We start from the raw sequence: 12,946 nt of genomic DNA, 5'->3' as shown, positions 1-12,946 counted from the left end.
GTATCCAGTGCCGTCTAAGGACCTTGCGAGCTATATGCAGAACATTAAGCAGAAAAGTTTTTGTGTACTTATTATGAGTGTCATGAGAAATCATATTAAGTAGGCAGAGTTTAGGGTCAAGGGCAACAGAGCAGCCCATTTTGTCGTTTAAGAATTTGATAATTTGCTGCCAATAAATGTTTACCTCGGGACAGGTCCATATCATATGATAAAAGGTGCCTTGGGACAGGGCACATTTTAGGACATAGGGGTGAATATCCAGTATGGAATTTAGCTAGTCTGACCGGAGTGAGGTAGGCTCGATGCACCACATAGAGACTAAGTAGCCTGTCTGGAATGTGGGGGGAAACCGTAGCAGAATCTTCAAGAGCCTCCTCCCAATCTTCATCGGAGATCCATCCATTGGGAATATTTCCTATATGGGAAAGGCATCAGAGATCCATCCATTGATTCGAATCCGGGCATAAGGGTCAGTGTAGAGGCGTTTAACCCAAGCAATGAAGCAAGGAACTACAAATCCCATAATGCATTTGCCTTCATGAATCATGACTGTGGCTGTCTGACTCCTGCAATGCATTGTGGGACTTTTAGTTCCTTAACAGCTGGAGGGCCAAGTTTGCCCAGGCCTGGGCTAGCTAAACTTAATTTAGGTCATTCGGGTGAATGCTTCAGGGCATGCAAAATGCCAGGTACCTTCGGCCACATATGGTGGAACTGTAAAAAGGTCCGTAGGATCTGGATGAGAGTGTGCACATGGGCGTCTTCTCTAATTAATGCTCCGGTCCCCAGAGATCCCCTATATACCCTGCTTGGTTGTCCGTACCCTAACATATCCTCTACCCAAAATAAACTTGTTAGTTACATTTTCACTGCCACTAAAATTAAAATTGCAGTAGCCTGGAATACTCAGTCCATATCTTTTGATTCTATTAAAAATAGACTTGGATACATTCTTTTTCGAGAAACTAAGAGCACGGTTAAATAACATGGGTAAATTCCATAAAATCTGGGACCCTCTAATTTCATATCTCCTAGATCCCCCCCCCCCCTTCCCCCCATATTTTTCAAATCTATCCTTACAAAGTATCTTGTTGGTTTATTATGTTAACAGCTGGTAAACAACTACCTTTCTTGTTACATTTATCTATTATTTTTTTTACACGCTCCCTATTGATTGCAAATAACATGTACTCTATTGTCAATCTAGTAGGGATGTTTGCTGTTTAATCTTGTTACTGTACCCATACTTTCATATCATTTGTATTTTGATACAAGATGTTCATTTCTTTTTATAAAAATTTGATAAAAACGATTGAAAATAAAACAAAATTGTCTAGAGGTGGGTGAACCATCTTTCGGCTTCACCCTTGCACCCTTGTCAGATGAATGGTCAGTGCTGTACACACGCTGGATTACTTGGCATAGGTGCTCATTATCGTTCACCTCGGCAGAGTTCCATCTAGTGTGTATGGGGCTTTAGTTGTTTGGTACATGCACTGTGCTATGCACTGCAGCAGGTGTGAAGCATAACGTGAGCATTCAGGAAAAAAGTATACCATCCCTATCACAAGTAAACAATAATCACTTTTCACAACCTACTAACATAAGCTATTCTTTTATTTACAAATATTGGTGGGGAAGGGGAGTAATGGTCATATATTAGGTTTGTACTGCACCTATTTTTTTGACTGGTCCAATCTATAAGACACATCAAAATTGTATTGCTTAACTTATTATTATTTATTATTATTATTATTATTATTATTAGTCACATATGTCATTTGATAACAAGCTCTATGCACAGCAATCCATTATTCTCAAGGTGCGCCTTTGGCTTTTTTGCAGACCAATTTTTCTTTTGTTTTTTTTGTTTTTCTGCGCTAATCGTTAAAGTGCCATTCTTTGATTGCATAACCCCAGAGCATTCAGGAGGTCAGAAAAATGCTAACAATGTCACCATTATGGAATGCTAACAACCAAGGCTATTGAGGGCCCGTTTCCACTGACACTGAGACAGTGCCGAATCCGCAGAGTTTCCCCGCAGGCAAATTGCACGGGGAAACTCTGCCATAGGGATGAATAGCGCCGTCGGCCGAATCTCTTGTGCTAGCAGTTCCATCCGAATTGATGCGGGAGGCTGCGAATCCCATAGCGTACCCGCAGACTCGTAAGTGCCGCCGCACGTCTCGCAGACGCGTGTGGCACAAGTGGAAACGGGCCCTCAAAAGTGGGTGTTTTGTAAGTTTTCTTGCTGAAACTTTCCCAAGTTTGATCATCATTTTGAAAATGACTTTTTTTTTTTTTACGATGGATTGAACTTGTCCCTACTTATTTTTTATGTGACTAATGTGACTAAGATACATTGAAAAATTATTCTACAACTCATTATTCTTAAAATTAAAGAGACACTGAAGCGAAAAAAAAAATGATATAGTGAATTGGTTGTGTACTATGAGAGAAGGAGGGTGTACAAGGTGTACACATCATGATATTAACCTTTATATAATCATATTACCAGGCACTAACTGTACATACTGGGTATGTTAGAGTAGATATATGTGTGTGAGGGGGGTGGAGGGTGTATATATGTGTTCAGATGAGCTCAGAAATTCATTAGTTTAGAGGATTTGTAAACTGTGGGCCAGATGTGGGCTTTTTTCATGAAGGCGTTGCCCAGGACTTTTCAGCTAAAAGATTTGATTCCACTGTTCTCAATATTTCATTCATATTGGGAACATTGTGGGATTTCCAGTTGAGGACTATGAAGTATCTTATAGCTATAAGTATATGGTTCAATATTAATCTCTCTTGTGGAGGTATTAATATAGTACCAATGTGGAACATGACCATTTCGGGGGGTAGGTGTTCTAGAGACATAGGGAGTTGTTTTAGGAATTGTTCTACTTCATTCCAGAGATTTTGTAGTTTAGGACAACTGTAGAAGATATGATGCTGTGAACCAGTCTGATTACATCCTCTCCAGCACAAGGGGTAAGAGGAATTATCAAATTTCGAAATTTTCTCTGGTGTCATATACCAATTCCAAAGGTTTTTAATCAGACCTTCGTGGTGAGCAACACAATGGGATGACTTTTTCATAGATCTTAATGCAATTTCCCAATCTTCCTGAGAAATTTCCGTTTGTAAGATGTCCTGCCACTTTTTCAGCTGCCATTTTGGGGTTTCTTCTTTTAATTCTAGTTGTGTTAAGTAGAAGATTGAGGTTCCTTTTAGTTTAGTTGCATCAGGATTAAGGAGTCTTTTGATTTTGGGTGTGTATGTTATGGGGGTATAAGGATGTCTGAGTATGAAAGTATGGATTTTATCATATATTTCTTTGTCCGAAGCGGGAATATTATATTTAGAGTTTAGTTCTTCAAAGGGTCTAGGTTTTGAGTCTGTTATTAAGTCTTCATAATATTTAAGTCCTAGAGATATCCAATGGGACAGGTCTATGTTTCTAATTACTGCATGTAGTGTTTCTATGGGTGTTGGGATGTTAATTGCTAAATTATCTTTCCTGCATTGGGTAATTATTTCTCTCCAAATTTTTAAAGTGTTGGCTGTGATCGGATTTTTAATATTTTGTACTACTTTCCAAACGAGCCGTGAGTGTATGACAGATCTGAGATTTGGGAAATGTAACTAATCTTCTTCAATCTCGATCCATTGTTTGGTGGGGGAGTTATCCCAGAGAGATCTTGATTGCTCTAATATTGTAGCTTTATAATATTTCTCTATGTCAGGGACCCCGAGGCCAAGATTAGAGGTATGGTTAGTCAATATTTTATTAGAAAAGCGGGAGTGTCTGTTCATTAGGATGAATTTATTTAGTAGTCTTTGGAGAGTGTTAAAAAATTTTTGGGGGACTCTAAGGGCTCTTTCACATTAGGGCAGATTTTCTGCGTTTCAACGCAAAGGGTAAAGTTTGCGTTACCCAAGGTGAAATGAAAGTCCATAGACTTTCATTTTAGCTTTCACATATAACGCAGCCTTTTTGTGCGTTGCGTTACACTGCACCCAGGCACAGTTTTTCGGCCGACGCTAGCTTTATGCGTTACAATGTTAGTCAATGTAAAACGCACACTATGCGCGTTTTTAATCTGTTAACGCAGGCAATCAGTCCCAGAATGCAACAGAGGAACAATGTAGAAAGTTGAAAACTAAAAGAAAAAAAAATTACCTGCGTTTTTCTATGTGCAGTAACGGATTGAAAACGGATTAAAAACGCACACTCACTGCAGTGCAACACATATCAAAACGCATTAAAACGCATACAACAAAACGTATGCTTTGAGCGTTCTCCAACGCAAGCTCTGATGTGAAAGAGCCCTAATGGACTCTAATGGACTCTAATCTCTCATACCTCATTTCACTTTGGAGCTATTTGGGACTATAGCCACAACATTGATTGTGGCTAACTTGTATATAGTTTTAGGAAATAGCGACATATTTGCTATCCAAAAGACTGATTATCTTTTTCTTAAGAGAGAAACATACACTACTATATCATTATACAGTTTTAAGGTTTAAGATTTAAGATCTAATGGATACTACACTAGAAATATAAGTCAAGATAACTACCACATATACACTTCTAACTGAAATTTATCAGTCAAGCTTCATATCTTCTTAGTTAACTGCCCTTTAGGAATCTCAACAGGGAGACTAGAATCCCCCAATCTATGGAAAAGCTCACCCCATGCTCTCGACACACAGAAGGAAGAATACTATAGAAAGAGTTCATTGAGCCTATAACAGTAATTAAAGAGAGTCCCTTTGAATTCTTCACCAAACACTCTTCAATACAACAAACCCAGACCAAATTAGACACACAGCAACTCTGCTGTAATATAATTCCACCATTTTGGAACTACTCCCCAGGATACCTGCGGGTAGGTATTAGCCTACCATTTCCTGGGTTGAGTGGTACCAAAACAACACACATATTTAGATATTACAGTATCAAAAATAACACAAGGTCAACAATAGAAGCTATACCAACACCCAAATTATCAAATAAACACATGTCTAGGCCTAAAGAAATCACAACATGTATTGTAATATAATTCCATCTTATTGGAATTGCTCCCCAGGATCTCTGTGGGAAGGTCTTAACCTTCCATTTCCTGGGTTGAGTGATACCACCTATACCACTTGTACTAAGAAATTACAATACCAGCTGCTTCTTCAAGGCCAACAATATAAAATCTACTACAAAAAATTTACTATGTAAATATAACCACAATATGATAGAGTAAACTAAGGAAATTAACCCAGACTTACTCATTATAACAATAAAAACCATCAATACTATTCTTTCCTTCAAAACTCATGAATAACACACCTACTACCATATCATATTGGCTGAATTGTGCCCATTCAACGTTCCATCAGAATCAAGAACAATTAATAAAGTTCTCTACTTCTCCAAATTACTATCCACAATATTCTTCTATTCTGTTATTGACTGTTTGCCACCATTGATCGACTGTCTGCATATATATATGACTGTCTGTTATACTTGAACACATACTCTGTGAAACATCCAACTTTATGATATATGTTATACAATGTAAATTGATACACTGTCACTGCTTATGTCAAATTTAAAACTTTGACTGTTAAAAAATGTTTAAAATGTTTTTCTCAATAAAAATTATTGAAACCGGTTGTGTACTATGAATAATTACTAGAAGATTAGCAGCAAAGAAAATATTCTCATACTTTTATTTTCAGGTATCTAGTGTTTTTTCTAACATTGCATTATTCTATAATATGTGCAGATTACACAGCACTCAGCATTCAAAATGAGTCTTTCAGAGCAGTCTGTGAAGTAATGACCTCTCCTCTAGCAGAGAAAAGTGTTAGTTGAGATAATAAAAGTCAGATAACAGCCCTCTCCACGACTAAGACTAATGCTTCATACACACTTGAGATAAAAGTCTTTGGAAAATGCAAGATCACAGACCAATTTTACCCCCTTCCATGTAGTATGAGAGCCATACTCTACACAGTTTTGTTACAGTGTCTCTTTAAATAAGCTCAGGCAGTTCTGGATGTAGTTCAAAATTAAACAAAACTCTATCTCTTGTGATATCCCTAATGGAGGTGCATTTGTATATCGGGCCTATTTATGCCTGGCTTCACTGAAAAGGTTTTTCTTCTTTTGAATTGGCTTGTTTACCTACACAAAGACATAATTTCCCAGCCTTTCTGCAAACCTAAATTATCTATCTTTGCATCCTGTGGCCATAATTACAGAAAATAACAGCTATCCCGTCGCTGTTTTCTTTCAGACTTGGGAAAATCCATCACACGTTGATCAGAATACTGGTTTTGGAGGAGACAATGACCCTATTGATGTATGCGAAATAGGGACCAAGGTACGGGAGTAATGAAGAGTTGGTAAATATAAAATGATGAATATCGATATTTTACTAGTATTGCTGAATAAAGATGTGGAATGCATTTTTTTTTTCCTGCTACCATAACAAACCATTTGTGCAACGCTTTTCTCCCTAGGGACCCAAAGCGCAAAAGCTTGTCTTAAATCAGTACATAGTGATGTGAACGGGGGGAAAGTTTTATGTGAGCAAAATGCCAGACTAAACAGATGGCTTTTCAGTTCTGATTTAAACTTGTCCAGGGTTGGAGCTGTCTTGATTAAGTTTGGCAAGGCATTCCACGGAGTAGGGGCAACATGACTGAAAGCTCTGGCTCCAAAGGTTTTTAGTTGACCTCTGAGGATGGTCAAGTTATTGGATCCTTTTGATCTGAGGTTGTGGGAGGTGTGACACAGTTGCAACAAATTTTTATTCATCGCCTAAGTCGTGTAGGGATTTGAATGTTGGCATGCCAATTTTGAAAAAGATTCTCCATTTTATGGGTAGCCAGTGTAGTGAGCAAAGGATTGGTGTTATGTAGCAATGATGGGGTTAGCTGTTAAGTCTTGCTGCAGCATCTGTACTATCTGCAGGCGGTGTACTAGCTGCAGGCGGTGTAGGTCTTTATTTGGAAGGCCTACATAGAGGGCATTGCAATAGTCCAGCTATGTGATGAAGGCGTGGATTAAGGTTGGAAGAGAATTTCTTCATAATGTTCACTACTAAAATACATTGGAAATGATACCTGAAGTGAAAGAAATATGGAAGCTGACATATTTCCTTTTAAACAATGCAAGTCCTTGTTGGTCTGCTGATCCTCTGCCTCTACGAACAAGCATGCAGTTCAGACGTTTAACTGGATTAGCTGCATGCTTGTTTCAGGTGTGTGATTCAGAGACTTCTGATGCATGAAAGATTAGCATGATGCCAGGCAACTGGTATTGTTTATTAGGCAATAAATATGGCAGCCTCCATATTCCTCTCTTCAGATGTCCATTAATGTATACGAGAGTAGTTAACGCAAATCCAGGTGACATACTTGCCTAAGGAAAGGGAAGCCTCTGGATCCTCGAGACTTTCCACACTGTCCACTGCTGCTGCCTGGGACTCTCCAGCTGATCGCGGCTGTGCTCCTCTTCTGACATGAGCATGGCCATGCCTGTGCATTTGGCCACTCGTGCCAGAAGAGGAGTGCATCCCCGATCAGATTACCGATACACCCTTGTCTGCAATATTTGGCCAATCCACACGCGGCAACTGTGGACCGGATGGCGCAGTGGGAAGCCTCTATAGGATCCAGAGGCTTCACTCTTCTTAGGTATGTGATTTCTGGCCCAAGCTTTGACTTGTGTACACTTTAGAGAAACTGTAACCAAGAATTGAACTTCATCCCAATCAGTAGCTGATACTCCCTTTCCCATGAGAAATATTTTCCTTTTCTCAAATGGATCATCAGGGGGCTCTGTATGGCTAATATTGTGGTGAACTCCCCCCTCCCCCCCCACAGGGTGATGTCAGGACAATGGTCCTGACAGTTTCCTGCCTGTGAACCTCATTGCATTGGGGGAAATAACAGCTATTTACAGCAGTTTCCAAGTGCCAAAAAAGCATGCAGCATCTCCTTCCAGTGACATCACCTGCCAGCAGTAAAAATGTCACCATGTGATAAATGTCATAATGTAAATCAGGGAGAGGAAATATTTTACAGCGGGCAAACACTGAAAACACTGACATTTATACATAATTATTGTAAAAATGAAGCACTTTTTTTTTGTTACATTATTTTCACTGGAGTTCCTCTTTAAGATCTAGGAGTTGCAGATGGTGAGTTCCAATCAAATGCCATGGTCTTTTAAGTCTCATTCAAGATTTTGTGCCTTAAAGTGTACCTGAGACTGTGAAAAAACCCCACCTACATAGCTGGGGCTTCCTCCAGCCCCCTTCGGGCTAATCGGTCCCTCACCGTCCTCCTCCGCCACCTGGATCCTCTGCTAGATGGCCCGGTAATTCATCTGATTCAGTCGGCGTAGGTGCAGTCCGGCCATGTGGGCTCCCCCTGTTGCACTCTCGTCACCTGGAGCATTCTGCACCTGTGAAGTAGTACTACCCAGGCGTAGAATGCTCCCGGCGACAGGAGCGCAATGGGGCACACGGCCGAGTCGCACATGCACAGTCGCCCCACCCCCTCCTCCACCACTGACTGTAGGAATTACCAGGCTACCTAGCGGAGGATTCAGATGGCCTGGGAGGACGGCGAGGGACCGATGAGCCTGAAGAGTGTTGGAGGAAGCCCCAGATATGTATTTATTTTTTTTCACAGAACTCCGGTTTCCTAAATCTGATATTGCATATCCTCTTTCATGGCAGGCTTGCTTTAAAATATTCACCGAATGCACCCACGTATGCAGGTGCAATTGGAGCATTAAAGGAAACCTTAGTCTGTTACTCTGTACTGGCTCTGTGAAGCTACTTCCTGGTCGGGAGGGTCCGCGAAGACTGCACAGGCGCTGTGTGGCGATGCGTGTCCTCGATCGTGCAAGGACCTTGCGCATGCGCACTACATAGTGCAGAGTGCTCCCGGCCGTGGGTGCCTGATCAAGGACACTCGTCGCAGGGCAGAGCCTGTGCAGTCTTTGCCGACCCTCCCGACCACGAAGTAGCTTTGGAGGGTTGGTACCGAATAACAGGGGGAGCGGTGGGCATAAGGAGAGCCCACTACACATGCCTGGTGCCCCGTTTTTTGTTTTTCTTTTAGACTAAAGTATCTTTTAAGTATTAAACTTTCATTTGTAAAATGGTGCTTTTTATATAAACAAGATGAAATGAGAAATCATCCAGATGCCATTTTATATTTTCCCTTTCACAGAAATACTTTACCAAGGCCCCATACAAGTATGCTTTTGTTAAGCCTGCTTTTATAGTCACCCACACATCAAAGGGAGAAAGCATCTCTCTTGCTATAGCAAGTTTGCCTTAAATACCTTGGCTGCTTTATTTCATAGGTATGTGAAAGAGGAGAAGTCATTAAAGTTAAAGTCCTTGGAACTTTAGCACTTATTGATGAAGGAGAAACAGACTGGAAGATTATGGTTATAAATGTTGAAGACCCCGAAGCCTCTCTCTATAATGGTAAGCAGTTCCAAGTAATCTTTTACCCACGTCAGTAACCTTGCAACAATTTACCTGTGCAGTAACATCTTCAGATATTTGTGCTGTTACTTTCATTCCATGGTGGACATTTTTTAGGCAAGCTACAGAATGAACTGATAAACTAAGCAAATAAAGCTGCACTTTGCATATAATCGGATAAAAATTTGCAGCAAATTATAAACAGTGTTTTCTCTCTTTCTGTGACTCCTCACGTTAGTCTAAACTCAGGGTCATCTAAGAATCTCCTCTACCACACCATCTTATGGCATTTGGTGGATTTCTCCTTTAACTCAATGGCAGCTTCAAACAAAAGAACTCGTTTAAAGCTGCTTGTGCAGTGTAAACCTCTGACAGGATAACTCTTTTGGCTGCCTAGAGCGTGGGGGTAAAAAGCTATATTTACCTGCTCCGGACAGCTTCTCTTCCTCCACCAATGACTCTGCAGTCTCATCAGTTCTTCCGGCTCCCAGTCACTTCCGATCACATGATCGGGATCCAGGAGACTGTCAGCGGTGCAGCGCCACCCTGTGATGGAAGAGACTCTTCCACCACCGGGTGGTGCTGTAACGCTGACAGTCTCCTGGATGCCGATCACATGTCGTACCATGTGATCGGAACCGAGAAGACCTGCTAGGAGTACATTGCTGCCACGGTGGAGAAAGAAGACGAAGATCCAGCTGTACGGACAGGTATGTATGAGTGCTCCCTTCCACCACTACTTCCCTGCTGAGCCTGCCAGGCTGGGGAAGGCACACTTCCCCAGTGGCAGGAAAAGTTTGGCACTGCAGCCAAATAAGTTTTTTTTTTTTTTTTTTTTTTTTTTTTTTTTACTTGATTTGGCTGCTAAAGGGGTAAAGTGCACTTTGGTACAAATCGCAACCATGCAGGAAGTATGCTTCCACAGGGAGACCCTGCACTAGCACTTTGGCAAACACCAGAAAAGCAATTTCAAGATGACCATAACCGGGTCCTATTAACGAAAGCCGGTCATAAATGGGCTTATGCAAGAATTTAACAATCCATATTTAGAAGTCCGTAAGCATACCTGGAACCACCAGACATGTGAATGTTTGTCCTCTTATTTGTGAATAACTATGGAGCTGATCTGAAGAACTGCCAGAGCCTTGTACTTGCATTTCTCTTGAGGATGGAAGTCTGTTTTGATGATGTGATCACAGCACGAAGCTGGGAAAAAGCATCTCGCCATCCTATTGTCAGGCAGAATCAAGGCTGGAACTGTCCTAGGTGACCGTACTCTCAGCTTGCATGCTGATCATAGACCATGTATAGCAGAGTAAGGGTGAACCTCTTTCACAAGTTGGTCTGCCCAACTGAATAATTTAACAATGAATACTGACCATGCATTCATGATTCATTCTTTCTAGGCTTTTAGTTGATAGTATACTTGCATACCAATGACAGGAAAGCCTTCCCTGTGACCTATGTCAGTGTATTCCTCTATAGAACAGTGTGTGACTGAATATATTATAACTTTGGGCATGTAAAGAAAATAATACACTATAGACTGCAAACATCAAAGCATTGCCAACCGAGTACTCCGTTTCTAGCTGCTACTTTTTATAGCAAAGATCATAAAATGAAACAGACAGGCTATGGGACGGTTCATGCTGTCATTAAAAAAAAAAGTATGTTAATCAATGGAATACGTTCACATTACTCAATTCGAACAGATCAGTTTGGCCCATTCCATCAAATGGAGCGCAAGTGAGGCTGCAACGGATGACAAACTGATGCCCAAATAAAAACTGATCCATTTAATAGATCAGGTGTGGGGGGGGGGTGTACATTGAACAGTGTTGATCAGTACAGTGTGAACCCTTATGGCACTTAAAGCAAACCTGAAGCAAAAATTAACTTATAAGATAATGAATTGTATGAGTAGTACAGCTAAGAAATGGAACATCAGTACCAAAGAACAGAGTCTCCTATTGTTTTCAGCTCAGTAAAAGTTAAACTTCAGTTATCTAAGCAAAAGAGCTTTTCTGAGCTAATCAACCCAACTGAGTTTAATCTAGTCCTGTTTTCCGAAGCACTTAAACAGCCAAGAAATGGTGAGAGACAGCTTTAACCTCCCTGGCGTTTTGATTAAGCACGGCCGCGGGAGGGTTTTTTGACCTAATTTTTTTTTTATGTAGCTAGCCTAGTGCAGGTTACATGATTCCCCCCTCCCTGCTCTCTCCCTCCCACCATCAGGAAATATCATTCTAAATGGGATTTCCTGTAGGACTTCCCCTGTCGCCATGACGACGAACAGAATGACGTCATCGACGTTGTGACGTCAGGGGAAGTCCCGATCCACCCCATAGCGCAGCCTGGCGGTGATTGGCCAGGCTGCGCAAGGGGTCTGCGGGGGGGGGCCTCTTTTGCAGCGGATCGTCGGCGAGCGGCGGTGACGGGAAAACACGCAGCTAGCAAAGTACTAGCTGCATGTTTTTTTTTTTTTAATTATGCAAATCGGCCCACCAGGGCCTGAGCAATCCACCGCGGTGCTACTGGATGAGCTGAGCTCGTCTAACACCCAGGTGGTTAAAGACACTCTGTAAAGACAAAAAAAAACCTCTGGAGGATACTTACCTTGGTAGTGGGAAGCCTCAGGGTCCTAAGGAGGCTTCCCCCTCCCCTGTAGCTTCAGGGAATCCATCGCTGGCTCCCCCGAATCTTCCACCTGACCAGCTTGACAAGGCTTGATTTATTTACATCTCCAGGATCCAGTGCAGGCGCAGTAGCTGCTCTTCGTTGAGGCTAGGCGGAAATAGCTGAGCCCGATTGTATCCGCTCTACTGCGCAGGGGCAAAAGAACTCACACCTGCGCAGTAGAGTAGATCGATCAGGTCAGCTATTTCCACCTTAACCCAAATGAAGAGTGGCTACTTTGCCTTTGCAGGATCGCCGTAGGTAAACCTTTACCTCGCTGCACCTTCGTGGGACCCTGGCACTTGGAGGGAGGAGAACAGGGGAAAGCCTTGTTAGGATCCAGAGGCTTCCCCCTCCGGAGGGAAGTATGCCCCAGAGGGATTTTTTTTTTCTTACAGATTCTCTTTAACCACTTGAGGACCACAGTCTTTCTACCCCTTAAGGACCAGAGCCTTTTTCTCCATTCAGACCACTGCAGCTTTCACAGTTTATTGCTCGGTCATACAACCTACTATCTAAATGAATTTTACCTCCATTTCTTGTCACTAATACAGCTTTCTTTTGGTGCTATTTGATTGCTGCTGCGAGTTTTAGTTTTTATTATATTCATCAAAAAAAGACATGAATTTTGTCAAAAAAATGATTTTTCTTTTACTTTCTGTGCTGACATTTTAAAAATAAAGTAAAATTTCTGTATACATTTTTGTCCAAATTTATTGTGCTACAGGTCTTTGATAAAAAAAAAAAAACATTCA

The 12,946-nt window shown here is 41.4% G+C and overlaps 1 protein-coding gene across 1 annotated transcript in view; it reads left to right on the top strand.

Annotated features, from left to right (window-relative positions):
* Nucleotides 1-12,946, top strand: part of PPA1 (inorganic pyrophosphatase 1) — a 141,199-nt gene that overhangs the window by 89,170 nt on the left and 39,083 nt on the right. Inside the window, exons 5-6 of the mRNA XM_068255531.1 lie at nucleotides 6,300-6,386; nucleotides 9,389-9,515. Of these exons, the coding sequence (XP_068111632.1) occupies nucleotides 6,300-6,386; nucleotides 9,389-9,515 (214 nt within the window). The remainder of the gene's footprint in view (nucleotides 1-6,299; nucleotides 6,387-9,388; nucleotides 9,516-12,946) is intronic.

Source organism: Hyperolius riggenbachi, chromosome 10 (genome assembly GCF_040937935.1).
Source record: "Hyperolius riggenbachi isolate aHypRig1 chromosome 10, aHypRig1.pri, whole genome shotgun sequence".
NCBI lineage: Eukaryota > Metazoa > Chordata > Amphibia > Anura > Hyperoliidae > Hyperolius > Hyperolius riggenbachi.
Note: the sequence above shows the minus strand (reverse complement) of the source record. Positions and strands in the feature narration are given on the sequence as shown.